The sequence below is a fragment of the Biomphalaria glabrata genome, chromosome 10 (assembly GCF_947242115.1).
Source record: "Biomphalaria glabrata chromosome 10, xgBioGlab47.1, whole genome shotgun sequence".
NCBI lineage: Eukaryota > Metazoa > Mollusca > Gastropoda > Planorbidae > Biomphalaria > Biomphalaria glabrata.
In genome coordinates this window covers 42,655,310-42,683,296 of record NC_074720.1, presented here as the reverse complement: position 1 = coordinate 42,683,296, position 27,987 = coordinate 42,655,310, and the positions used below count along the sequence as shown (strand labels likewise).

General features: G+C 34.9%; 1 protein-coding gene and 1 long non-coding RNA gene across 2 annotated transcripts in view; both read right to left on the bottom strand.

The window, feature by feature from the left end:
* LOC106078183 (endoglucanase E-4-like) overlaps positions 1-24,574 on the bottom strand; it is a 30,745-nt gene extending 6,171 nt beyond the window's left edge. Inside the window, exons 1-5 of the mRNA XM_013238984.2 lie at positions 24,421-24,574; positions 23,100-23,580; positions 20,374-20,529; positions 18,616-18,826; positions 17,451-17,584 (exon numbers count right to left, since the gene is read on the bottom strand). Of these exons, the coding sequence (XP_013094438.2) occupies positions 17,451-17,584; positions 18,616-18,826; positions 20,374-20,529; positions 23,100-23,560 (962 nt within the window). The 5' untranslated portion in view covers positions 23,561-23,580; positions 24,421-24,574. The remainder of the gene's footprint in view (positions 1-17,450; positions 17,585-18,615; positions 18,827-20,373; positions 20,530-23,099; positions 23,581-24,420) is intronic.
* On the bottom strand, positions 554-17,440 carry LOC129928595 (uncharacterized). The gene is made up of 2 exons (XR_008780038.1): positions 14,981-17,440; positions 554-1,066 (listed from the first exon to the last, which is right to left on the bottom strand). It is a non-coding gene; the product is annotated as an uncharacterized LOC129928595 (long non-coding RNA).
* Positions 24,575-27,987: the final 3,413 nt, after the last annotated feature.

Below are 27,987 nucleotides of genomic sequence, written 5' to 3'. Positions count from 1 at the left end.
GGCCTAGAGCAGTGCTTTCCAAACTTTTGTCTTAACGGAGCACTTCGCACATTCTGAGTATTTAGCGGAACACTTTCTGCTTATATTCTTAGAGAGATTACTTCACGTGGTGGCCTACTAGTTCATTATTTCAGAAGTTCATGGAACACCTGTTAAGACCTCATGGAACTCTAGGGTTCCGTGGAACACAGTTTGAGAATCACAGGCCTAGAGTTTTAAGAGTCTTTGACTCAACTGTAACCACAATCACGAGGGAAGCTATTTTGTTTGGATACAAGTTCTGTTTAAAATAGGCTTACGATGTAATACAGTAGTAGTATGTATATGTTGGCCTTTGCTACTGTTTTGATTGCAGCAAACAATGACACTTAGAAGCACTCTTAATAGGAAGCAACGTGTGATGTTGCTAGTTCAGGCTGTCTTGAAGTCAACCAATTACTCTGCAATCGTTTGGGTGTAATTGTTCGGGTGTATTACGTGTAGTTGACCAACAACACAAACAAGAACTGGCACATCGATTGTAACAGGTGAAGAGATGTAGTCAACGATGATGAACAAGTTAATATATATTTATTATGATAAAAGGCCACAGTAGAAGTCTCTGTCACTAAACACGTCGTTACCCTGGAGTGTTCTATCGCTAACTGATTTTCCGGTCTCTAACCCAACATATCCCAAACGTCACTAGTCCCGTTCAATATGCGTCTACTATGGTGCGTCGCTAAATAACTAAAATAACTAACCTATATAAATAAGGTGTCTAACAGATTCCTCCCCCCCTTGAAAAAAAAATATGTCAATATTTTTCCACTACTGTCAAGTCTTACAAGGGCATTTTCAATTTAAGGGGAAGACAACAAACATAAAATCTTGACATCTTCATCTTGACTTCTTCATCTTGACATTTTCATCTTGACTTGACAGTTCTTCATATTCAATGTCAATGTTCATAACAGTTCATAACATTCCAGAATCATCCTCCTTAGTACACAGTTCATCATAGAGGAAAATGTGGCATCCTATGGGCATGTCCTACACATCTCAAATGTTCTTCACTGGCAGTAATCTGATAAAATACAATATTTCAAAAAACAATTACAAACTTTATTTACACATTCAATACATTTTTTCTTACCACCCTTTTATACGCTTTTGTCCATTTTTCTTTTATACTCACCCTTTTCCATAGAACTAACTTTCGTCAATGATATATGAAATGATTCACACAAAAAAAAATATATCCATACTTACTTTTAAATGCTTAACATCAAATTTACTTATCTCCCTTTTTCATAACATATAAATGGTGTCAATATATTAATATATATTACATACTCAATATAATCATAGTTTATTTACAAAAGTATTTCATTTCAATGTCATTCTAGACAATAGATCAGCTACAATATTCACAGATCCACTAATAGCTTTCACTTCAAATTTGTACTCCTGTAGTGCTAAGAACCATCTATAAACACGACTGTTTTTCATGCTCTTTTGCTGTATATACTGAATAGGTTTATGATCAGTTAATAAAATGAATTTCCTTCCTATTAAATAGCTCTCTAGCTTAGTAATTACCCATATTACAGCTAAGGCTTCTCTTTCAATGACACTATATTTTTTCTCTGCCTCTGACAATTTTCTGCTTACATATAATATAGGATGTAAGTTATCATAGTTCTGCATTAAACAACCACCAATAGCATTACCAGATGCATCAGTTGTGACATAAAATATTTTGTCTTTATCAGGTAGTCTTAATATTAGTTCATGACTAAAAACATCTTTAATTCTGTCAATAGCTTTCACACATTCCTCATTACAAACTACTTTTTGAGGTTTTCCTTTTTTAAGTAAGTCATTTAGTGGATTCACTATTTCTGCTAAGTTTTTTATAAACTTTCTGTAATAATTTACTATTCCCAATATGCTTTTAATTTGTCTTTTTGTTGTAGGTATTTCAATATTAAGTACTTTCTTTATGTTATCTTCAATAGGGCTAATCATGTTGTTATTTATTTTATGTCCTAAGAAAATTATTTCCTCCAATCCTATTTCTACTTTTTCTGCTTGAATTGTAAGTCCACTTTCTTTTATTATTTTGAATACTTCTTTTACATCTACCAAATGTTCCTCCCAACTATTATTAAAAATACATATGTCATCCAAATAGCAAATAACATTTTCTTTGTTTCCAATTATCATGTTCATCATTCTATTAAATGTGGCAGGTGCATTTACTAATCCAAAACTCATATAATTCCATTGAAAAATACCATATGGTGTTACAAATGCTGTGTAAGGTTTTGCATTTTCTGTTAAAGGTATTTGCCAATAACCTTTAGTTAAATCCAATTTAGTAAAAAATTTTGCTCCATTTAATTTATGTAAAATATCCTCTATATTTGGCATTGGATATGGGTCAAATTCTGTGATGTTGTTAAGTTTCCTATAATCAATACATAACCTTATATCTCCATTCTTCTTTTTGGCTATCACAATTGGTGAAGCATAAGGAGATGTTGATGGCTCAATTATACCTGATTCTAGTAAATTGTCTATTTCTTTCTTTACTTTGTCTTGTAAATGTAACGGTATTCTATATGGCTTAAGCTTGATAGGTTTTGTGTCTGTTACTTTAATGTCATGTTTAATAATATTTGTTTTTCCTGGTATGCTGGAAAAAATTTCTTTGTATTCCTGTATTATTTTAGTTATATCTTTTGACTTTTCCTTAGTTAAATTATTAAGATTAATCTTTTGCCAAGTTTGATTCTCTTTTGTTTCTATTACAGGTATTTCCTTAATATCATTTTCATTATGATTTTCATTTGTTATTATCATCAAGCATTCTTCTCTTTCTGAAAATTTATTTTCTATTTCCTCCTGAATGTTTTGTATCAACTCATCTTCTCTATCATGATACAGTTTCAAATTATTTATGTGATATGTTTTAATTTTCCCATTTATTTCAATTTGATAATTCACATCACTAATTTGTTTTATCACCTTAAATGGACCTTTCCATTGTTTACCAATTTTATTTTTCAGGTCATTTATCAATATTAATACATTGTTTCCTACTTCTAGTGTTATCAATTGTCTTTTCTTATTTATATTCTCATGAGCACTTTGTTTGTACTTCTTATTGTTGTTATATGCTTGAGTCCATATTTCTTTCAATTCTGTTGTGATTGTTGTTTCACTGTCATTATTTAATTTATTCTCATTGCCTATTAGATTTTCTTTAAAAACATCTAATTCATCTCTGGGTTTTCTTCCATGTATTATTTCATATGGTGAAAATTGTGTTGCTTCATGGATGTTGTTTCTATGAGCAAATAGTACATAGTTAATGTAATGATCCCACTTGTTCTGATTATTCTGAATTATTTTTGTTAGTGATCTTTTTAATGATCCACCATATCGTTCACATAAACCGTTACTCTCCGGGTGGTAAACCGAAGAGTATATGTGTTGTATATTGTATTGTTTAGTCCATTTCTTAAATTGTTCTGACTTAAACTGAGATCCCTGATCACTCAATATAATTTTAGGTATACCATGTCTTGTAATTACTTTTTGAGTTATGGCATTAATGATATTTTCTGCACTTGTATTTGATAATGGGATTGCCTCTGGATATCTACTAAACATGTCTATTACTGTTAAAATGTATTTGTTATTATTTTCAGTTTGAATTAAAGGACCTATTAAATCAATAGATACTTTCTGAAATGGTGCTGTAGGTTCATCCATTTCTTGAATAGGTGCTTTATTCACTAGGCTTTTGTTAGATCTCTTTTGACATATGTCACATGATTTTATGTATTTGTTGATTGTTGCTTTCATTTTGGGCCAAAATACTTGTTTTGACAAATTCCTATAACATTTCTTTACTCCCCTATGTGCTGCTAAATTATTATCATGTGTCATGATTAAAACATCTTTCCAATATTTCTGTGGTAAGACAAGTTGTTTTATTTTCTTGTTATCATTACTTGTTTGTCTAAATAATATTTTATTCTCTATACAAAATTTCTCCATTGGATTATTATTGTTTTTATCTAATATTCTTGAATAAATTTTCCCAATAATATTGTCATTCATTTGTTCTAATGCAAATGTGGGTGTTGTTTCTTTTTCACTTTGAGATATTTGTGTTTCAAGACTATTTTGTGTTTCATTTTCTATCTCTCTTTCCTTAACATCTGTATTTTCTATTTGTATTACATTACTGGTTTCTTTTTCTTTATCATTACTTATTACATTTATTGTATTTTCCTGTTTCTCATCTTGTTTATTCATTGATCTTGTTATTACCATACTTGTTATATTTTGTGTTTCTATGTTTTCATGATTTTGTCTTATGTTTTTGTATTTGTTTTGCCAGTCTTCTAATTCTTTTCTTGAACATTCTTTAACTCCTTTTATGTTTCCTACTAACATATCATATCTCATTTCTGGTATTGCAATGCCATCACAATAACCAGTGAAAAATGGAGTTTCAATGTATACCCTTATAGCTTTAAATTCCCTTACAGTGCCATCTGCTAATTCTACTTTCTTAGTAAACCCTTTATACCAATGAGGTTTGACAAATTTAGTTTTTACTGCCAAAGTGTTACAACCTGAATCTCTGATTAATTCCACTGGAATTCTATCTACAAACCCTGGGTACACTGCAAAATTGTTCCTATTTCCTTCCATGAAATATACCCTATCTGTACCTTTATTTTTGTATTCCCTACTGTAACTCCTATTTCTGTAATTTTCCCTGTCATTCCTATCTCTACTCCTATATCTACTGTTATTTTGTTCATTGTATCTATTTCTACTTCCAGACCTACTATTCCCTCTTCTACAATTAGCTGCTATATGACCTTTTCCTTGACATTTAAAACAGGTTATTTCACTATATTTTCTATTTCCACTATTTGATCTGTTTCTATTTCTACTTCTATCAACATTTTCTTTGGTGTATCCTATTAAATCTACTTTGCTCTTATCCCTATCAGAAAATGGTTTATTTGGATAGGCATTTTTGTATACTCTCATTATCTCTGTTATTTCATCTATAGTTTTTGGGTTTCTTTCTCTAATAAAAGATTGTAACTGAGGATCACATTTATTTACAAAGTTGTCCACTAGAATAAAATTTTTTAATCCTTCATAAGAGTTATTCACTTTTTCTAATTTTACCCACTTATTGAAAAAATCCTTTTCCATATTAATGGTAGTTTGGGGTTCTATTCCTAATGATGGTATATTGTCAAAGTATTTCTTTCTAAAAGTTGTAGCATTATGACCATATGCATTTAATAACTCTCTTTTTAAAACCTGATAGCTATCATCAATATGATGGTCATGATTTTGGCATATTGTTAGAGCTTGACCATGAACAAAGTCTATCAGTATTTCAGACCATTCTTCTTCAGGCATATTAAATGTAGACATTTTTGCCTCATATCTTTTCAGGAAATCACCAATGTCATCCTTCTGTTCATCAAAACTTTGTATCTTTCTCTTTAGCCATGTCTGTGAATTAGGGTTGTCTCTTTGAGTGGTATAATTATTTGAGTTATTTGTGTTATTTCTTTGTTCAGTTTGGGCTCTGGCTTGTGCTGCGTCCAATCTCATCTTCTCCATTTTAGCTTCATGCTCTCTCTGCCTTTCTTGGTCTTCTTTTTGCTTTTCATATTCTTCCTTTCTGATCCTTTCTTGCCTCTCTATCTCTTGTCTTTGATGTTCTTCTTGTCTTTCTATCTCTTCTTTTTCCCTTCTTATTTTATCTTGACGTTCCATTTCTTCCCTCACAACTTGCTGTACATAAGCGGCTAAGTCTTTTCCTTTTAACTCCATGGCCTTTCCATCCTGCATAGCTGTTTCCTTAACCTCCTTAAGGTCCACATATGATGATGTAGCCATTGTGTTTTATATTTTATATATATTTTTACTTAGCCTATATTGGTTATGGCTATACTTTAAAAGTTTTTACACACTTTTATACCAGTTTTAAGTGTTATGTCTCTATCTATAGATTTAGTAAATGTGTAAATCTAGTCTGAGTTATTATGGTTATATTCAAATCTGTATATTAGGTCCAGTATTACACACAAATTTAAATCTAGTATATTATAGTATGTATAATAATACTATTTAGATCTATAGTTATCAAGAGCACTATGACTTTTAGATCTAGTATGAATAACTATGATCAATTTTAAAATCCGGTATGACTGTAGGTATGTGACAAAATTTTTGAAATTTTTTTTTTTTTAAATTGGATAATAAATTATTAAAGATCTTGTTCTGAGCTTTCCAATGAGGTATAGAATGTTATTATGGGTCCAATAGATAAAAAAATACACACAATTTTGACGCGTTTTCACTTAACATTGAAGCAATGGGAAACCATGGCACAAGATTTTCTGAAAAAATGAACAAAAATGTGTACCATTTCGCTACTTTTTATCACATTGCTATAATCTATATATCAAAATAAAGCTTAGGGTGTGCTTAATAAATGTATTTATTTTTTTTATACAGTTTATTTATATATATATTTTTTTTTTAATTTTAACCAACTCAATATGAGGTTCTCATTATTTATTTTTGTAATAAAATGTTCTTATCTTTCTATTTTAACAAAATGTTGATAACAGATAAGTGAAGCACTTATCCTGAGCTTTCCAATGATATATAGAATATTGCTATATGCCAAACGGTTAATTTTTTACAATTTTTTTTAACGCGTTTTCACTCAACACTAAGTGAGGTTTTCTTAAAATTGAACGAAAATGCGTGACACTTTGCTAATCTTTATCACACCACTAAGAACCATATATACTGTTACCAACATAATGAACAAAATAAATCAAAGTGAATAAAATTATATTCATTTTCATAAAATTTAAATAATTTTTTTTTATATTTCAACATGGCATTATAATATTTTTTTTTATATTAAATGTTACTTGTCAAGATCCTTCCAATGATATTTAGATTATTGAAATAAGTCTAACCATTCAGAAATGTAAAAATTCTGATGCAATTAAATTTAGGCCTAACAATGAAATCAATGAAGCATACCATCTCACTCATTTTTATAGCACATCTAAAAACAACACCAAGATAAAGATAAAACTTTAGATGTGATAAACAAATTTATCTTTAGATTCATGTATATTTAAAAAAAAATAAAAACTTAAAATCATTTTGTATAGAAAAAAAATTAATTACTTACATACATTTTTCTTGGAAATTGATAATATGATGTTAATTTTTAAGTATAGCATGGTAAGATGGCAAGGCATAAACGATTGCTGGATTTGTGCCGATAACGTAGATGATGAATGCGATAACATAGAAATTAAGTTCGACCAACTGATGATGAAGCCCATGGTGGTTTATTTGTTAATGACATAGGGACTCGACATGCAAATTAGTCAGTACTGAATGACGATAAAATGAATGGTGGCTTCTGTGTGTTAGTAGCATAGAAAAGCAGATATCATGCAAGTAAGCAGCATAGAATGATGATGAAGTCAATGGTGGTTTATTTGTTGATGCCGTAGTGACTCTGATGACATGCAAATTAGTCAGTACTGAATGACGATAAAATGAATGGTGGCTTCTGTGTGTTAGTAGCATAGAAAAGCAGATATCATGCAAGTAAGCAGCATAGAATGATGATGAAGTCAATGGTGGTTTATTTGTTGATGCCGTAGTGACTCTGATGACATGCAAATTAGTCAGTACTGAATGACGATAAAATGAATGGTGGCTTCTGTGTGTTAGTAGCATAGAAAAGCAGATATCATGCAAGTAAGCAGCATAGAATGATGATGAAGTCAATGGTGGTTTATTTGTTGATGCCGTAGTGACTCTGATGACATGCAAATTAGTCAGTACTGAATGACGATAAAATGAATGGTGGCTTCTGTGTGTTAGTAGCATAGAAAAGCAGATATCATGCAAGTAAGCAGCATAGAATGATGATGAAGTCAATGGTGGTTTATTTGTTGATGCCGTAGTGACTCTGATGACATGCAAATTAGCCAGTACTGAATGACGATAAAATGAATGGTGGCTTCTGTGTGTTAGTAGCATAGAAAAGCAGATATCATGCAAGTAAGCAGCATAGAATGATGATGAAGTCAATGGTGGTTTATTTGTTGATGCCGTAGTGACTCTGATGACATGCAAGTTTGTGTGTACTGGATGACGATAAAGTAAATGGTGGCTTCTTTTTGTTACAAGCGTAGCAAAGCAGATATCATGCAAGTAAGCAGCACATAATGATGATGAAGTCAATGGTGGCTTATTTGTTGGTGCAGTAGTGACTCTGATGACATGCAAGTTATTATGTAATGGATGACGATGAAGTAAATGGTGCCGAAGGAACTCTGATGACATGCAAGTAGTTGAAGGACATCATGAAAGTATAAGGCACATGTGGGAATTTATGAAGGGTTAAATGTGTAATTTAATGAAGGGTTAATGATAAATGGATTGGAAAAAAAGTGTTGTTTTTTTATGATAGTTAAATGTTTGAGAGATAAAAGGTTAATAGGAAATATGATGATTTGTGTTTGAAAAAACTTAATATTGAATGGTACACATGAATATAAAAAGGAAAGTTTGCATATCTTTACAGTCACAAACTTGAAGTGAAGACAACTTTATAAAACTAATAATATTATTATTTATAAAAATTATTAAATATTTTAATTTTAAGTTATGGCTTTACATTACACATTATTTAAATTAATTGTTTATGAACCATCAATACAATTTTAAAATGGAACAGTATATAAAAAGTGATGATGTACCACGTATAGTAAAAATAGCTAAGAAAAATAGTTAATTGGCTTTATTAAATTTGATAATTATTTAATTAGATGATATAAAACAAAATAGTGTGTTAGAAAAAAAAGCGCAATAAAAAAAAATGTGAAGTACAAGTAGACAACAACTGGTGTTATTTCAGATCTACTGGGAGGACTAGAGAAACACTTATAAGGTAGCATTATTAATTTTAAACTTTGCAGTATTACATATGATGCAATGGGAAAACAAATTTAAACAATATGTAGGTTTTATAATTTTAAAAATTATAGTTGCATGAAGAAAATGAATAATAATCAAATTATCAAAAAAAATCCCAACACAAATGTTTTGTTACAAATTTACAGAAATAGGGGATTTACTTTTCTGTTGAAAACAACAACAAAAAAAAAATAAAATATTTAATGATCATTCTTCATAATTGGATAGTTTTATTTACATATTTTTTTTTATTAAGGTACTATTTTATTTTAAATATTTCAAAGCTTAAAAAAAATAGTATAAAAGGATTAAGACTATGTTTACCTCTAGTTAATTTTATAATAGTATAGAATATGTTTAAAATTAATGACATAAACTTTACAGTTTGAAAATTTTATAAAAGTATTTATTTTAGTGAAATGTATTAGTCACTGATGATTAGCTAACAGATTTATTAGTGTGTTATATTATTATGTGCATTGTTTTACCACCCAATTATAAAGAATCCCTGTTAGTCAGACAGAAGTGAAACTGGAACATTTTTGTCAATGGGTAGGGAAAAATCCTTGATGTTAACAAATACTATTCTACAGTAATGTCAAGTCTTTGAACAGTATGTCACAGGCAAGCTGATACTTGCTCATGTCATAGTCAACCCCTCTACTCTCATCCTCATCATCCAGCCAATATTTTACCAAATATACATCTTTCATTCCTTTTTTAAGTCCCTTTACCCTGCCACTATATAATACAGGGCCTGCACTGTACCAATAGTGACAGATCAACCTGTCAATAACATTTCCAGATAACAATTCCTGCACATCCATCCAAGTCTGTTCAGTCACGTTAGTAATCAGTTCCTTAATCTTGTCAATGTAATTGTCTTGTCTTAAAAGTTTTTCAATTTTCTTTCTTTCTTTCTGTTCTGTCTCCTGGTTTTTTTGCTCCGCCCTCAGAGCAATCTCCTTAGTCACCTCTGACGTCCTCACTCGATTAGCCTGCCTCCTACTGCGAGAGACACCAATGGCCCAAGTCACCCTTTCAGTCATATCTGAGACACTCAGAGAATCTAGATAGGCTACAGTTCTGTTCTTTAGGGAACGGATTCTAGAGGACATGTAGCACATCGTTGCATTTGGTGCTTTTTTCTTGGCTGCACTAAACATGCCAATCACCTCTTCAGAATCCATGTTATGTAGCCTAGCAGATTCTGTCTGGGTGCTCATCAGATCAGACACATTCATACTAAGATACCTTTTATACTGCCTATTGATAGTTTCTGCAATAGAAGACAGACTAGCTTTTATCATGTTTTCAACTTCCTTATCTTGAGGGCAGAGCAAAAGAACCTCCAGTATGGGATCATTAACATCAAGGATTTCACCAAAGAAGTCTAGGTTTCTTGTGAAAATACTAAAGGGATTACTAAGGCATTGATCTACTTGGGCTAGAACTTCTTTAATGACTGTGACAGCCCCAAGATGAGAAACAGCTTGCGCACCAGGCGCAATGTAAAATTTTTTCATCCAAGGGCTTGTCAACAGTTTCCCTACCACACCCATAACAAAAAGTTGTTTCTTCCCAGTTTCACTATTGAGGTCACTGTGCAGGCAACTTATCAGCGATCCAGAGGAAAGGGCAGGGGATTTTAAAAATGATAATATTTGGTCATAATGAAGGACCAATATTCCACATGTATGAAAAAAAACGTGCAAACGATTTCCCCTATACCGTGGAATAAGGCCCTTGGGTAAGTTTTCATTTAGTAGAAAGGAAATAAAATTTTTGGGGTCACCCTTTCCATCTCGATATCTGAGTTTGTCTATTTGTAAGACAATGTTGCCTGCTATGCAGTCACTCCCAATAAGGCTGCTCCTTTCTGTCTGCAGGGACTTAAGTGCCAACCTGCAGCCTTTTGAAATACTATCAAGTGGGTGCAGGTGGCAATTAAGTTCATTTAAGGTTTTACCCCATAATGCATTTAATTTAACTATGGAAGCATGATTTACTGATGCCCGGTCTGACATAGTGTTGGAAATATTTTTGATAATTTGATTATAACTAGTGGAAAACTCTATCTTATGGAAATCAGAATAAACATATGCTAAATTTTTTATAGATTCAATTAAGTGTTTTTCATAGTCCTCAGCCCTCCCACCACTCAACTGATCTAAAGCTATAACAAAAGTATCAGTTGGAGTGGTGAGATGTACTGAATTGACAAGAACACCCTCTTGGGTTGTGGCATCAAACCCAAGAGTTAGATGTGGTGTTTTCATGGCAACTTCAGCGGCTTGTAGGTCTGAAATAACACCAAGTTCTCTTACAAAGTTGTCTACTGATGTTCTGTGAGGGACACAATCAAGAAGCACACCCAATCTCTGTGATAAACTACTAACTATAGGGGAGATGGAAGAGGTTGGGGCTTGGTATAAAATACAATTAAAAAACATTAATCTTGTCATAACATCATACATTTTCTTATTTTTTTTAAGGGACCTAGCTTTATTTTCTTTTAATTCTTTAAGTTCATCTTCAAGATGTAGTTTATCACTTTGAAGGGATGTTATGATTGCGTCCTTCACAGCCAATTCTTTATTGAAAGATGATTTCATTTTTTTTAATATCTCTTGATGTTTTTTTGTTTGCAAAATACATTTTTTACATTTTAAAAAACTTTGTTTGCCAGAAGCAATTTCATATTCATGCAATTTTTTTAATAACCTATTAATTCTCTCATTTTTTCGGTGAACAGACCGTCTAAGATTTTTAATAAGGTTAGGCTGAGAATTGATTTGAGATTTTAATAAACATATTTTTTTCCTATATTTATTCTTGTCTTCACTTCTTGCCTGGGACACAAAAGAAAGTCGTCTTTTTAAATGTCTTCTGCGAGGGGTTAATTCATCATTGCTTCTTAAATTTGATGAAACAGGATTTATTTCAGTTTGCTGTATAACTTTTGTTGGAGTTAAATCAGGGTTAGAAGCAGTTGTGGTAGGTAACTGATAAAAAATTTGACAGCAAATGTTTTGAATTTCAGACAAATATTTTGTTATATTATTTTTATACTTTCCAAGGGTGCATTGAATTAAATAACGAACTTTTGAAATCAAACATGGATTAAATGGGAATCCAAAAATTGAAGCAACACTTTCAGCTGTGGATGTTTGAGAGGAGTGATTTTGCAGATAAATTAGGAGGACATGTCCTTTTAGGCATAGTTTATTATTGTCATCAGGTGTAAGTTCAGAATAATTAAAATTTTCATAAAGAAATTTGTAGAAAATAGTGTCTTCAATATTTGTACAGGATGAAAGCTTTCTTTTTCTTTGTCTTGGCATGATATCAGTTAAAGAGTATAGGTGCGTAAGTGAATAATCCAATGGAAAATCTTAAAATAATTCTTGAGAAATAATTGATAGTAGATTGTATTGTAGATCTAGTAATTAGGTAAACATTGAAGTTGATTCTATTGTAGCTCTAGACCATCTAGTAATTAGATAAACATTAAATTACAATCTATAGAAATTATATAAAATTTAAGTAGCCTATATTAATCATAGAATTAAATAGTCAAAAAAAAGGTGCTGGTATGCCGTACCAATGTGTACTGTCAAAAAAAAAAAAAAAGCCCTGTATATATATATATATATATATATATCAATGGCCTGGGTGACACGATGATCATTATGTGCTGCTATATCATCACTTCTATCATACTCATATAGCATTAGTATGATAATAATCATAGCAATCAGAATGATTAACATATATGTAAAAATGTAAAATGTAAAAATAAAAAAATTCTAATCAATCTATCTAGATATATTGAATGGAATATATACTAAAATGTTTTACATGTTTCGGATGTTCCTTCAGAGTTGAAGATAATTACTTCCTAGTCCAAACCTCCCGCAGGACGATGGGGGATGGAAGCGGGCAGGGTTTGAACCCGGGACCATCGATAAATCTGAACGACAGTCCAGCGTGCAAACCGCACGACCAGGCAGCCATCCATACTAATATAGATATATTAGAGCCAATATCTAATTCTAATATGAATATTAATTAAGATTACAGGATAAAGCAATCAAACTGTCTTAAAAAAAATTAATCAGATCTACTGATCTAAAGTAGTCTACATCTAGTCAATCTAGTATAGAATTCTAACTAACTAGATATAGATAGGCCTTCTTTATGTAGTTAGATAAGATCTACTTTAATACATAATTTAGTTAATACAGTAGTTGAGTAGTATAAAATATAAATATAGTCAGAGTAGATATAATAGAAATAAGAGTCAGTAAAATAGACTGGGCTGGGTCTGTATTAGAACTGTAATTAGTGTAATATTATTTAAAATTTTATAGACAAATTGTTCTAAATTAAATAATAGTAATACTAATAGATCTAGTTTTTTAAAGACATCTAGCTAGATCTATATAGATCTAGTATGTATTATATAGAACTAGAGTCTATATATATATAATATAGATCTATATTCTAGAAAGTCTAAATAAATAAATAATAGATCTATAATCTATATTATTCTATAAGTATAATATAGCCAATGAATTAGATTAGATTATTTTAGATCAAGTAATTAGATAATTAGATTTAGACTTAGATTATTAGATCATTAGTAGATATAGATTATAGATTAGTCTGATTAGATATAACATTATAACATATAAATTATAATGACTAACTTAGACTAATGATATTGATATAGATAAACTTTGATAAAGTAGATTTTAGTAGTGTAGATCTAATCAAGACTAAGTAAGTCACTAATCTATTCATGATCTATCAAATCAAATTCAATAGAGTAAAATAGTTAATCTAGAAATGTCTAGTCAAGTCTAGTATAGAGTCTAGATCTAGATTTTCAATTTTGTTTGTGCAGTAATTTGATTCAAAAACATTTAGATCTAGATCAAGATCTAACTAAGCAGATCTAAAATTCACATATAGATCTAGACTCTAGACATCTACGAAATGTAAATACTTAAATAGATCTAGACTCTAGACTAGATTCTAAATGTTTACACTTGACTACAGACAAAAAGGCTAAAAATAGTTCATTGTTGTCACGTGACCGTAATGATAAATTGATTTTTTTTTCACCTTTTAACATGTAACATGCTTGAGCAAAATGCTAATAGAAAAGACATAACCGGCTATATAGGAAGCAGAATAAATTAAATTAATAAGAAAATGCACGTGTAACATGACTAATTCAAAATATTATTTGACAAAATGGTTTTTGGATGCAATCATTTGCCAAAACTGAAAAACCTCGAGGTCTGATCCATTGCCGCCATTTTTAAAAAAAAGTCACATTTGTCATGATTTGTTGCCTCACAGGAATTTAGACAAAAATCGCATATACCAACATATTACAATGAAATTTGCTCAACTTACGGCCATTTAAATTATCTTCCAGAATAAACAAACTTTTTAAATGACAAAACAACCTGAAGCACGTATTAGATCTACAAAATGACGAACTTTTTACGAAAGTTCGGCCAAATAAAAAAAAAACACTTTTTTTTTTAATTTCATTAATTTTTTTTTTAATTATTGTAAAAAAAATATTCACAAATAAAAAAACTAGTCTAAAATGCTTCATATACTGACTGGTTCTTCATTGTTTAGTTTAAATCAATAGCACCCTTAATTTAATAAATATAAACATGAAAAATGGCGTCGCCACTTTTCCCGCGAGTCGAAAACTGTCAACATCCGGGAATTTCGCATAGCTAATGACTGAAGTCACAGTGAAGTGTCTAGAGTAAATTCAAGGACTGTCTAGAGTCTAGATCTAGATTAGATTATGGTTCTATTTAACCATACGAAACAAATATGTGTATACAATGTCAAATATATCTTCAACAAGATATATATATCTAGAATGTACTACCTTCATTCATCTTTCAATTAATAATATTTCAAATTAGAGTCTAGATGATTAAATTGTACCAAAGAGATGTACAACAATTTGCAGATCTAAATTTAGCCAGACGATAGTGTTTGACTACATAGCCAGTTTCGGCATTATTCTCATGGCAAAATCATATTTGATTTTAACCGCTCAAACTAAAATTATTTTAGTCTGATTCACAGTAAAAGAATCCTACCCGCACTTTCTATCATTAAGTGAAAAAAAAAATACAGATCTAATTAAATTAATAAAAATAAATAATTTAAAATAATATAAACAAATGAAATAATTAAATGAGACTATCACTATGGGTTGGGATGTGACAATATGGCACACAATGATAACGTCACGAAGTAACCAGGCAACAACGGATATGACGTTTACACAAACAAAACAAATTACAACCCTAAACGTATAATATAGCTTTTCATCTAAATTACGTCTTCTACCCCGACGGGTTTTAAGGCGCACCACCTGATTTTACTCAGGCTAACGTACCAAATTTAGACAAAATCTATTTCTAAGGGCAATCTAAACATATACTAATAAGAAAAATGGCACTTAGCTTTTGATAAGAAAGATCCCTTTGTTCGGACTCCCGAATATGTTAGATCACAACAAATTCCACTGCCTCTCTTCCAGTTCTGACTCTGTTCTCCGGTGCTACCAGTATCCCACGTAATGCCACAGATGTCCTGATATGCCACAGCAAAATGTTCCAGTTTCTTCGACGACTGTTGATGACCGTATGTGTAGTTCCGACGACTTTGTGTACACAGTTACTGACGAATAGGTTAACGGTTCTTCTGGCGATGACTTGACTTGTGTAGATGACTACTGACAAATAACAGTCTCTTGACGGCAACTTGATCTGGACGACTGACGAATAACGAATTTCTTGACGATGACTTGATCTGGGCTGACGAATAACGGCTTTCTCGACGATGACTTGATCTGGGCTGACGAATAACGGTTCTCTAAAATAGTTCACTGCTTCTGCTGCTACTCTGGTAGTACGACGAAGTTTGCTGTTGTACTCTGCTTCACTAGACCAAACTGTCCAATGTAGACTAGGTGAAACCAAGGTCACCTCCGACGACGTTCCGTTAGACGATTAACGGTTTTCAACGAAATTAAGTGGATGTAGCTATTTCCACAACAATATCAGCACGTCTAGATATGGTCTAGACCGACGAATACTAGATAGATCAATGTTCAGTACTGATAAAGATTACTTCACTAACCTTCCAAAGGTTAAACACAGTGACCGTTATAAACGTGGCAAGCAACCGGTTCAATGAGCAAACTGCTCCACAAGAATCTCTCCAAGGGTAAGACGACAGAGCGATTTCGATTTAGTTAGCTACCAAACTTGTAGTACTCACAATACTTCTGACAGCGGGCAAACTGTCCTTCTCGAACTGGCGAGGTAAAACTTGATACTCAATGTGGCTCCTATGACGAAGAAAAAATATGTCCAACAGGTTCACTAACGATCTCTCACCCGTTATGAATGAACGGTTTCTCTGGTTGTAGGTCGGTTCAGCATATGAAGATCAGGCGTTGCGATGATTACGGTCCTGACGAAGGTCACCCTGAGTTAACGGCTCGTTGAACGTGCGATCAAACAGGCGACGACTGTATGTAGATCCAGAACAAAGTCACTCTGCGATGCTGCTGTGTTCAGCCGTACTCCGATGAAATCTTATAACTTCGAGTGCACGACCCTCACCTGAGTAAACGTTCTGCTTCGAGGTCCGGTTCGATGTTCGTCGGGCTTCGAGGTTCGGGCTTCGGGCGTCGGGGGTCGCCACTGTGATGTTGCTAGTTCAGGCTGTCTTGAAGTCAACCAATTACTCTGCAATCGTTTGGGTGTAATTGTTCGGGTGTATTACGTGTAGTTGACCAACAACACAAACAAGAACTGGCACATCGATTGTAACAGGTGAAGAGATGTAGTCAACGATGATGAACAAGTTAATATATATTTATTATGATAAAAGGCCACAGTAGAAGTCTCTGTCACTAAACACGTCGTTACCCTGGAGTGTTCTATCGCTAACTGATTTTCCGGTCTCTAACCCAACATATCCCAAACGTCACTAGTCCCGTTCAATATGCGTCTACTATGGTGCGTCGCTAAATAACTAAAATAACTAACCTATATAAATAAGGTGTCTAACAAACGACAACTGCTAGTGAAAGGACTCTAACTTTAACTGACAGACCACATCTAAAGCCTTAATAACCCCCAAGCCTAAATGCTTTTTGTAAAATGTTTTGCATGTTTCGGATGTTCCTTCAGAGTTGAAGATAATCTATATCCTTGTCCAAGCCTCCGCAAGTCGACGGGAGATGGCAGATAGACCATTGAGACTACCGAACGACAGTCCAGCATACCGCAAGGCAGCTATCTTGTAACTGAATGAACTAACAAATCACCACAAACCTGTTGGCCTTAGCAAATGCATAGAGGCTCTCTGCAGCTGTGAGTAGCTGGGCGCTGTACTGTGGATCTTTCTCCTTGAAGGCTATGGCCCCCAGTGCCAACGAGGCGGCAGTCTCCCCGGCTATGTCACTTCCCTGGTGGAGGAGTTCATAATCAACATCAACATTTAGCCACGTGACAATATTGATAAACCAATGAAAATTACGTATCACGTGACAGCCTTTATGGATTGCGTAATTTGTATAGAAAATATAGAGAACCACGAGGCCAAAATGTTGTTTTGTTTACGATTGGTGAATGAGGTCCATTAACAGATATAAGATGGAATTTATAACGAATGTAAAAACAAAACTATTTTTAATTTATTATTTCGTACGAGTTTGAGCTACTAACCTCAGAACTTTGTAGACCTAAGTGAATTTTACCGTTGTAAGTTTTTCCCCTTATATAGATTATTATAAACATCTCTTTTTTATTTTAGTACTCATATGTACTCATAGGGAAACGTGTTTTGTTTTTGGGTTTTTTTTTAGACGAAAACTCTTATTTGGCAAAATAAAGGCGACCGATCAAGGGAAAGCAATTATTATAATGAGGATGTAAAGTTTAGATTTTATTAGCTCCCTTGAAAAAATGAAAGCCGTTTCAGCCTAACTCTGCTCAGTTGAACCAAAATGTCCAACTGTGAGAAGCTAGGAATTTGACAAAGTTGCGGTAAGAATCGAATGAACTTGTCTGTTCCGAAGTCAGAAAAACTTAGTGGTTTGGACAAAAGAGAGTCAGAGCTTACATTTTATATTACAATGTTCATTTGACAGCTGCGCTGGGTCAGACACTTATCTTGTATGGGGGATGCAAGCCAAAGGCGATCATTTTCTGTTAGCTTTAAGGAGGACGGTGTAAAAGAGCGTCCCACCAGAAACGCTATACAGGTCAGTGCAGGGGCCATTTTGCCATCACGGGCATACAGGAAGTAGCTGGCAGCAGCTGGATCGAGGGGTGGTTTTAAAGAAATAAAATAATTAAAATTATGAATGATTCAAGATTTTCGTTTTAAGTTTGGTTCTGGGCGTAAAAGAAACATTCAATAGCGAATGATTATCTATTGATTTAGCCAAAAAAATATTGCTTTCTGAAACACTAGATCCATTTCAGAAGATTTTACCTTGTTAGTCGCACTGATCCACTGACAAGGCCTGGCCATCGTCATGTCCTCAGGCCGCCCCCAGAACTTGTGATCCACATTCCCGTCACCGACCTGGGCGATGAGCTGCTTGGTCTGAGGATTCCAGCCTCTCAAGTAGTAGTCCAGGGGCCACTTGATCATGTCGTACATGGCGTCCAGTTGTCCGGCTTTTACGTAGCCATCCTTGAAACTGACAAACACAGTAACCATTTGCTATAAAAATCAGTATGAACAGATATATCATCTCTAAAAAGAAATTTAGTTTTAATGAACAATAGATCACTTTGTTGCTTAAATCATCAAACACAATGGTCAATGACGAGTCAGATATGGCAAACAAGCGATCTTCCTTCATGGCAAGCAAGATATCCAGCTCTATGGCAAACAAGCGATATTCCTTAATGGCAAGCAAGATATCCAGCTCTATGGCAAACAAGCGCTATTCCTTAATGGCAAGCAAGATATCCAGCTCTATGGCAAACAAACGATATTCCTTTATGGCAAGCAAGATATCCAGCTCTATGGCAAACAAGCGCTATTCCTTAATGGCAAGCAAGATATCCAGCTCTATGGCAAACAAGCGATATTCCTTAATGGCAAGCAAGATATCCAGCTCTATGGCAAACAAACGCTATTCCTTAATGGCAAGCAAGATATCCAGCTCTATGGCAAACAAGCGATCTTCCTTCATGGCAAGCAAGATACCCAGCTCTATGGCAAACAAGCAATCTTCCTTCATGTCAAGCAAGATATCCAGCTATATGGCAAACAAGCAATCTTCCTTCATGGCTAGCAAGATATCCAACTCTATGGCAAACAAGCAATCTTCCTTCATGGCAGGCAAGATATCCAACTCTATGGCCAACATGCAATCTTGCTTCATGGCAGGCAAGATATCCAACTCTATGGCAAACAAGCAATCTTCCTCAATGGCAGGCAAGATATCCAGCTCTATGGCACAGAAGATAGCATACTTTATGGGGGGGGGGAGGGGAAATCAAATTGTATGGAAAACTAGCTATCAACCTCAAGTCTGTGTGTACAGAGGTTAGCTATCATTCACAATGGTGTGTGAATTGTGATGTTCAATGGCCCTGGGGACAGGGCCGGCCTTAGTCATTGGCAAACTAGACTGCCACCTAGGGCCTCCAATAGGTGGGAGCCTCGCACATAACTCTAAGCAATTTTTTTTAGAGAAGAAATAGCGAGACTTGTGACCAAATTCGTTGGTACACTAGATTTTAAATAAATTGCGTAATTATATTTTTTCGATGTTAAGTGTTTTATTTTCTTTGGGGCCACCAAATTCACTTAGCCCAGGGCATCCATTTATCTAAGGCCGGTCTTGCTGGGGAATACCCCTGTCATTCTTTACGATTATGATGAAATTGAATGAAGCAATTATTCGTAATATCTATAATGTTGTAGCCATCTGATCCTGTAATATTATTGTTAATCATTGAATTATATATCTTTTTTTTTTTCAGAAAAAAATGTTTTGAATAGTTTGAATATACATATCTAAAAACAAATAAAGTATTGAAAATTTGACATAAAACGTTGAAACTATAAGTCCATAAATGTGGATTGAGCCTATATGAATTTTGTTGTTTATTAATTAATTATTATTATTTTTTACATTTTGTTATCATTTTTGTTATAATCATTGTCATTATATATATATTTTTATTTTTACAAATAAGGGAGAGAAATGACGAAGCTGACTGCTGAGACTACCTGACAAATCCCCAGAGCAGAAGTGTAGTTGAAGAGGCCAGAGGGAGCCCGAACTTGACATGATCTCCGGCGTCGTACCAGCCCCCTGGGACACAGTCATTGACCGCTGAGTCGCCCCTCCACTTGATGGGATTGTTAGCAGGAAGTTTACCTGACCTGTAATAGATACATAGATAGATCGTCACTGTTGTCGCTGGCTTGTAGCACCAAAACTGCTGGTAGACAACTAAACCGGTGTAGACGTATTATATTTTAACTTGTAAAACTTGAATCACTTCTTTGTGAAAAATACTATATATAACTTTTACTAAAATAGAGACAAATTTACTTTAAGATTAAATAAAATAAATGTAGTAGAATTAGTAATAATATAAAAATGGTTTTTCGAACAAGATCTAAGTTTTTCGAACAAGATCTAAGTTTTTCGAACAAGATCTAAGTTTTTCGAACAAGATCTAACTCACTCCAAAAAAAAACACTCTAGAGTCGTCTGGCCTACTCGAGACGGCTTACGACAGTGCCACTTATCTTGGATCATTCCAACTGCATAGCAACCAGCTAATCACTTCTTCTTACACACACACACACTCCATAACAGTCACATCGGGAATAGGTTAGGCCAGTGATGCCCAACCTAATTCGACCTGCGGGCCATTTTAATTTCGACACTCGTGTCGCGGGCCACATGATCGAAACGGTACAAATACGAACAGAAATTGACCTGAAACAATGTTATTACAAACTCTGGATCTAGTACTTACATTAATTAATGGGAGATTGGATGTTTATTTTTTTACTCGTCGGAAAATTGCATTATTTCTCTGCTTAAAATGTGAGCAACATTGTCGCTAGCTTTAACAACGACTCATTTTGGTAAATATTGCCATCGATCCTCCAATTTATGGGAGTAGTTTAACAATATTTTTATTCGCGGCTCAAACCAAGTATGCAGTCGTATTTGGTTTGTAATGCCGTTTTTATTATGTTACTGTTTTTTTTTAAACAGCCTTAGTTACTTAAGAAAACAATTATGCTGGCTTATAATCCTGTGCCACAACTTGTAAAGATCCGTTCACTTTTCCTGGTAGATTCTCATTCATAGTCACCTTTCATAAACACATAAACGGCGTGTGTGTGGGTTGGGAGATTTTTCTACACTTTTGTTCTGACGATTCGGCGGGTCGGATAAAACCACGTCGCGGGCCGGATCTGGCCCGCGGGCCGTACTTTGGGCATCACTGGGTTAGGCCTATATAGTAGCCTTAATTTTACTTTAAGGACATTTTGATAAACACATGGTATAATTCATATGTCTTGATCAACACGTCTCTATTTGTAAATCCTCATCGGATGAAATTATTTACAAAATCTAACTAAGCATTAAAGCTTATTAAAAGAATCTATTTTTTTTTTACAGATCAAACAAGAACATAAAACTAATATGCTTTTTAACCGTTGATTTAATCTTGGTTAGACCAATAGTAGACTATGCGTCCTCTGTTCGGAGACACCAATTCAGAAAAAAAAAACACAAAGAAACAAGAACAGAGGCGAAACAGAGCTGTTTCCAGCCGTCTTGCTTCTTAGTGATCGGGATACATGCTTGACCTTATAAATATCTTATCCTATCTATAGCCTATATATAATTCTCTTCTTCCCTCAACAGTTTAAACTACAAATAAAGGAAAGATCACTCGCTTATTTCTGCGGAGTCACCCCGCGAAATAACAAGAAAAGGAGGGGGGGGGGGAGAAGACGTGGGTATTCACACGTCGCTACGGATGGCTGCGCGCTGGACTGTCAAACCCTCCCCGCTCCCATCGCCTTTCGTCCTGCGGGAGGTTTGGACTAAAAAGTAAACTATCTACAACTCTGAAGGAACATCCAAAACATGTAAAACATTTTACAAATAAATATTTTATAAACACTAAATAGCAGGGCCAGACTTAAGCATTGTGAGGCCCTATGCGAAACGGATTTCGCGGGGACAAGTTTGGGTAGGGAAGCGGACAATAAGTGAAATTTAAGAGTTTGTATTAGAAAATACATTCGTCTTTGCATTTTATTCATTCTTTACTATGTACAGAATTACTTTACGAGCCTTGCGTATAGCAATGTCATACAGTATATCATAATAATTCTGTTTCATACATACACCCCGCTCAATAGCAAGAATTACTAAATGTTTCAATCTATCTTTGAGAATTGTTGACCTCCTGGTATATCGACATGAGGGCGCGGGAAATCTGTTTTAAGTTAAGAAATTGTTTAATTTAATAATTTATACACCTTGAATTAGCGCAGGTCCTATGAAAGTGCGGATCCTTTGAAAGTGGGGGCCCACTGCTGTCGCATAGGTTGCTGTAGCCTCAGACCGGCTATGCAAAATAGCGGCGTATGCTACGCCGCCAGTCGACTAGTCTTATATAATACAGACGTTACTTAAAAAAAGAAGATGATTACGTCCTACGCGTCATGCATTCAGTCATGCATATTTACCAATGACTTAAATTCTGCCAAGTCACTGGTTTTCCTGGCTAGCTCAGGCAACCCATTCCATGCTCTAATAGCACTAGAGAAGAAGGAGTATTTGTACAAATTTGTCCTGGCATATGGATTGACGTGAACATGGACGTATAGAAACTGTAGGCCAAAAATATTTTCTATCATTCAGTGGAGAATATCAAATTTTACTACAACTATTAACCTTTTCCACGGTTATTTACCTTTGAGCATCATAAAACAGGATCGATTTGGCTAAGGCGTCTTCGTAGTTCTTGCTAGGAGTTCCCCCATTGGTGTGAGGGACCGGAGTGGTTTGCTGGCTGGTGCCCCCGTCCCCGTACGGCCCGTCCATTCCCTCGATGTAGATGGTGGTTTCCGGCACGACGTCTCCTGACCCGTACCCCATGAAGCCGAAGCACAGGTCGGCGCCCACGTGCTGCTGGGCGTCGTAGTCCTTGTTCACCAGGAGGTACTCCCGCCCGTTCAGCTTGGTGGCCGTGGCGGCCCACACCTCCAGCCTCTCCACGTCCTCGCTAAACTTGAGGTGGGCTTTCCAGCCGTCCAGCTCCTTGGAGATTGGGATGCATGCTTGGCCTTGGAATCCGCCGGACCAATGGGACATGATGGTGACGTTGGAGGCGCCTGCCAGTGCTAGGAACGTTAAGATGACCAGTGCTTTCATTCTAGCTTGCAGCACTGTTACTGCCAACAAATGTAAAGCAGTTTTAACTTAGAAGAAATACTTTAAGTTGTACACAATTTTAAGTTGAAAGAAAATTGAAGATTTTACAAATTAACGGACATGAAATATGGCTGTAAGGAGAGAGAAACAGAGAAAAAGATAGAAAAAGAAACATGGAGATTTAGAGAGGAAGATAGTGTTAGAAAGAAAGAAGAAAGAGAAACAGAGACTTACAGACAAAGAGAGAGAGAGAGAGAAAGAGAAAGATAGAAAGAGAAACAGATTGATATAGATAGTCAGAGAGAGAGAGAGAGCGAAAGAGGGAGAAATAGAAAAAGAAACAGATGTAGGCTATAAAGACAGAGAAAGAGAGAAAAATAGATGTAGACAGATAGAGAGGGAAGAGAGAAAGAGAGAGGGGGGAGAGAGAGAGAAAAATTTAGAAAAAGAAACAGGGGTATATATACAGAGAGAAAGACAGAAAGAAAGAAAAAGAAACAGAAGTATATAGACAGATATAGAGAGAGAGAGAGAAAGAGAAAGAAACAGAGGGATAGAAAGAGAGAAAGAAAGATACAGTGTGGGGGAGATAGAGATAAATAGATGGAGAGTCAGAGACTAAGATCAATATTTGTATTATCTATGAGGTTCTAGCTTTATCACTAATTTATCGTCTTAAATAATTAGATATATAACACCAGTTGGTTAATGGGCTGTTAGCGTGAATACCAACTAACTACGACTTGAAGCCAATATATTATTATCATTTATTACTATTAGCATCCATCTTGCCTGTTAGGATTGAAGATTTAGTAAATACACCATTTTAAAAATATTTTTCTAATCAAACAAATACTTACACACGCTCTTAACGTGTTAAGTCTATGTACAGTCCAGAATATCTCCACTAATTGTCTCAGTGTTATTCAATCAACAGAAACCTTTATTTACCTACATACACATGCCTATGAAGTTAAATTTCTCGAGATAAGAACTGTTCCAGAACACTTTCATGTAATATAGATGTGGACCAAAATATGCATGAGTTTATATTTTAACCTTTCTCAATAGTCCAACGCCTTTTATATAGTAATTAACAATTAATTCAAATTAAAATTATTATAGAACCATACTTACTGCTAAGTCACACTTCTTTCATCCTGGCATTTAAATCCCTGGCACATTTCCTTGTTCTTAATTGCATGGACTTAAGATTGCCTCCAATTAATTTCGAAATACAAAAACATTTTTTTTCTTTTTCAGAAATTGTAGAACAACTTGAATTGTTTCACTAAGTCAGACATTTAGACACGCTGGGAGGGGGAGGTTCTGTGTCCATTGTCTTTTTATGTGTAAACAATGAAATGTGAAAACATTGAAATAGAAATACAAGCAGTCTCATAGTTTATACTTAGTTCAAAGTTCAACCTGAACGACAGAATGAAAAAGAAAATAGACAAATAGACAGACTAGCAGACAAGATAGATAGATAGATAGATAGATAGAAACAGAAAGAAAGAAAGAAAGATAGATAGATAGATAGATAGATAGATAGATAGATAGATAGATAGATAGATAGATAGATAGATAGATAGAAACAGAAAGATAGATAGATAGATAGATAGATAGAAACAGAAAGATAGATAGATAGATAGATAGATAGATAGATAGATAGATAGATAGATATAGATAGATAGATAGATAGATAGATAGATAGATAGATAGATAGATAGATAGATAGATAGATAGATAGATAGAAACAGAAAGATAGATAGATAGATAGATAGATAGATAGATAGATAGATAGATAGATAGATAGATAGATAGATAGATAGTTTAGATAGATACTGACATAGGCCTACAAAACCTACACTAAATAAGACATCAGTACTAAGTTAGTACAATAAAACAAGAAGTTTGTTATCTTTCAAAACGTTTGGTTCTGAGTGTGTAGGTGGCGGTGGCGGGAAGAGTGTGGGTTGCAGTGAACTCTTCCGATTGTGAAAATACTTTTTTTCTTCTTTTTTGTATTCCGGTCTTTGCGTGGGTGAAATATCCAAAAAGACACATCATAATAGATGTAGGCCTACCTGTTTACAAAAAATAAAAAGTAAAGTTTCCCCTTTCAGATATTGAAATCAATGGGGGCAGATGGTGTAGAGGTCATCTGTTTATGTGGCTCACGGTTAACGAGGGTGTCATATAGCCACCACAACAACCAACTGCCCATTAGAGCTGGGTGGACTTAAGGGTGTCATATAGCCACCACAACGACCAACTGCCCGTTTGAGCTGGGTGGACTCAAGGGTGCCATATAGCCACCACAATGACCAACTGTCCATTAGAGATGGCTGGACTCAAGGGTGTCATATAGCCACCACAATGACCAACTGCCCATTAGAGCTGGGTGGACTCAAAGGTGCCATATAGCCACCACAACGACCAACTGCCCATTAGAGCTGGGTGGACTTAAGGGTGCCATATAGCCACCACAACGACCAACTGCCCATTAGAGCTGGCTGGACTCAAGGGTGCCATATAGCCACCACAACGACCAACTGCCCATTAGAGCTGGCTGGACTCAAGGGTGCCATATAGCCACCACAACGACCAACTGCCCATTAGAGCTGGGTGGACTCAAGGGTGCCATATAGCCACCACAACGACCAACTGCCCATTAGAGCTGGGTGGACTCAAGAGTGTCATATAGCCACCACAATGACCAACTGCCCATTAGAGCTGGCTGGACTCAAGGGTGCCATATAGCCACCACAACGACCAACTGCCCATTAGAGCTGGGTGGACTCAAGGGTGCCATATAGCCACCACAACGACCAACTGCCCATTAGAGCTGGGTGGACTCAAGAGTGTCATATAGCCACCACAATGACCAACTGCCCATTAGAGCTGGGTGGACTCAAGGGTGTCATATAGCCACCACAATGACCAACTGCCCATTAGAGCTGGGTGGACTCAAGGGTGCCATATAGCCACCACAATGACCAACTGCCCATTAGAGCTGGGTGGACTCAAGAGTGTCATATAGCCACCACAATGACCAACTGCCCATTAGAGCTGGGTGGACTCAAGGGTGTCATATAGCCACCACAACGACCAACTGCCCATTAGAGCTGGCTGGACTCAAGGGTGCCATATAGCCACCACAACGACCAACTGCCCATTAGAGCTGGGTGGACTTAAGGGTGCCATATAGCCACCACAACGACCAACTGCCCATTAGAGCTGGGTGGACTTAAGGGTGCCCAAAAAATCATGAAACTCAAGATCGATTTCTTCGCCGATATTTGAACCTGAGACTCCTTGGTTCAGAAGCTAATTGCTTCAGAGGCGCCCTAGAGATACCGAAAATACCAATCCGAGCGCTTTACTACTCGACCACCGCGCCTCTTTGTATTGCAATTGAAAAAAGAAATATGATCGCTTGCGCAATTTTTTATCTAGGCCTCACTTGTGTCGCTGACAGAAAATCTGATCCTCGATCATCCACGTGAAAAATTGATGAAGAATTATTGAATTAGATTACAGTTACATTCTGCGCATTGGTAAGTTGAAGCCATCGCATTGACTGCGTGTTATTGCATGTTGGCTGAGTGGCGCTACACTCTACACTCATCTCTCTAGCCTGAGGAAGCAACCATGATGGTTCCACGTCATCAACACCATTAAGAGCGATCCTGGGGTAGCCTCCCTTTGAATAGAAAGTATACAAACAAGCAAAATATGAAAAATTATTTTTTTTTAAAAATAAAAACAAAGCTAATCTAAGGGGAAGAACTCCGCACTTTCAGCTATATCACTCAACAATTTAGAACTTATTTCCCTTTTTTGACGACCAAAACAAAAATACATATGATCTGTAATTAATTGAGTAATTATTTTTTTGTTATTGATTTGTTTATTGTCTACGCCAGTCAATAGTTGTGCAAAATTTCCACTTGATCCAAAAAAGGGTATGGGTAAAACAAAACTTTTTACCTGACAGACAGACTGACAGACAGACAGACAGAGTGAGTCGATATAAGTGTTGTAACAAACAAAAATACCAAAAGAAACCTAAGCAAACAAAAGCTGCTTTAAATGGATAGCTGGAAGTTTTGGTCTTCAAAAAGAGAAGATAATTACGCCCTACGCATTTTATGTGTCAATCAAGTTATGCATGTTTATCAGTGACTAAAAATTTGCTAAATCGTTGGATTCAGACAGCCAATTAATTTCATGCTCTAATAATGGCACTAGGAAAGAAGGAGCACATGTAGGCCTACGAATTTGTCCTAGCATACGAATAAGAAATGTGCCTTTAAAATTTGCATCATCATTGGAAGATCCTCCTCGTGTTTGGCAAGACGTCTAATTTTAAATCAATTTTGTTACAGACGCAAAGAAAAAAATATGTCTGTAATTTATAA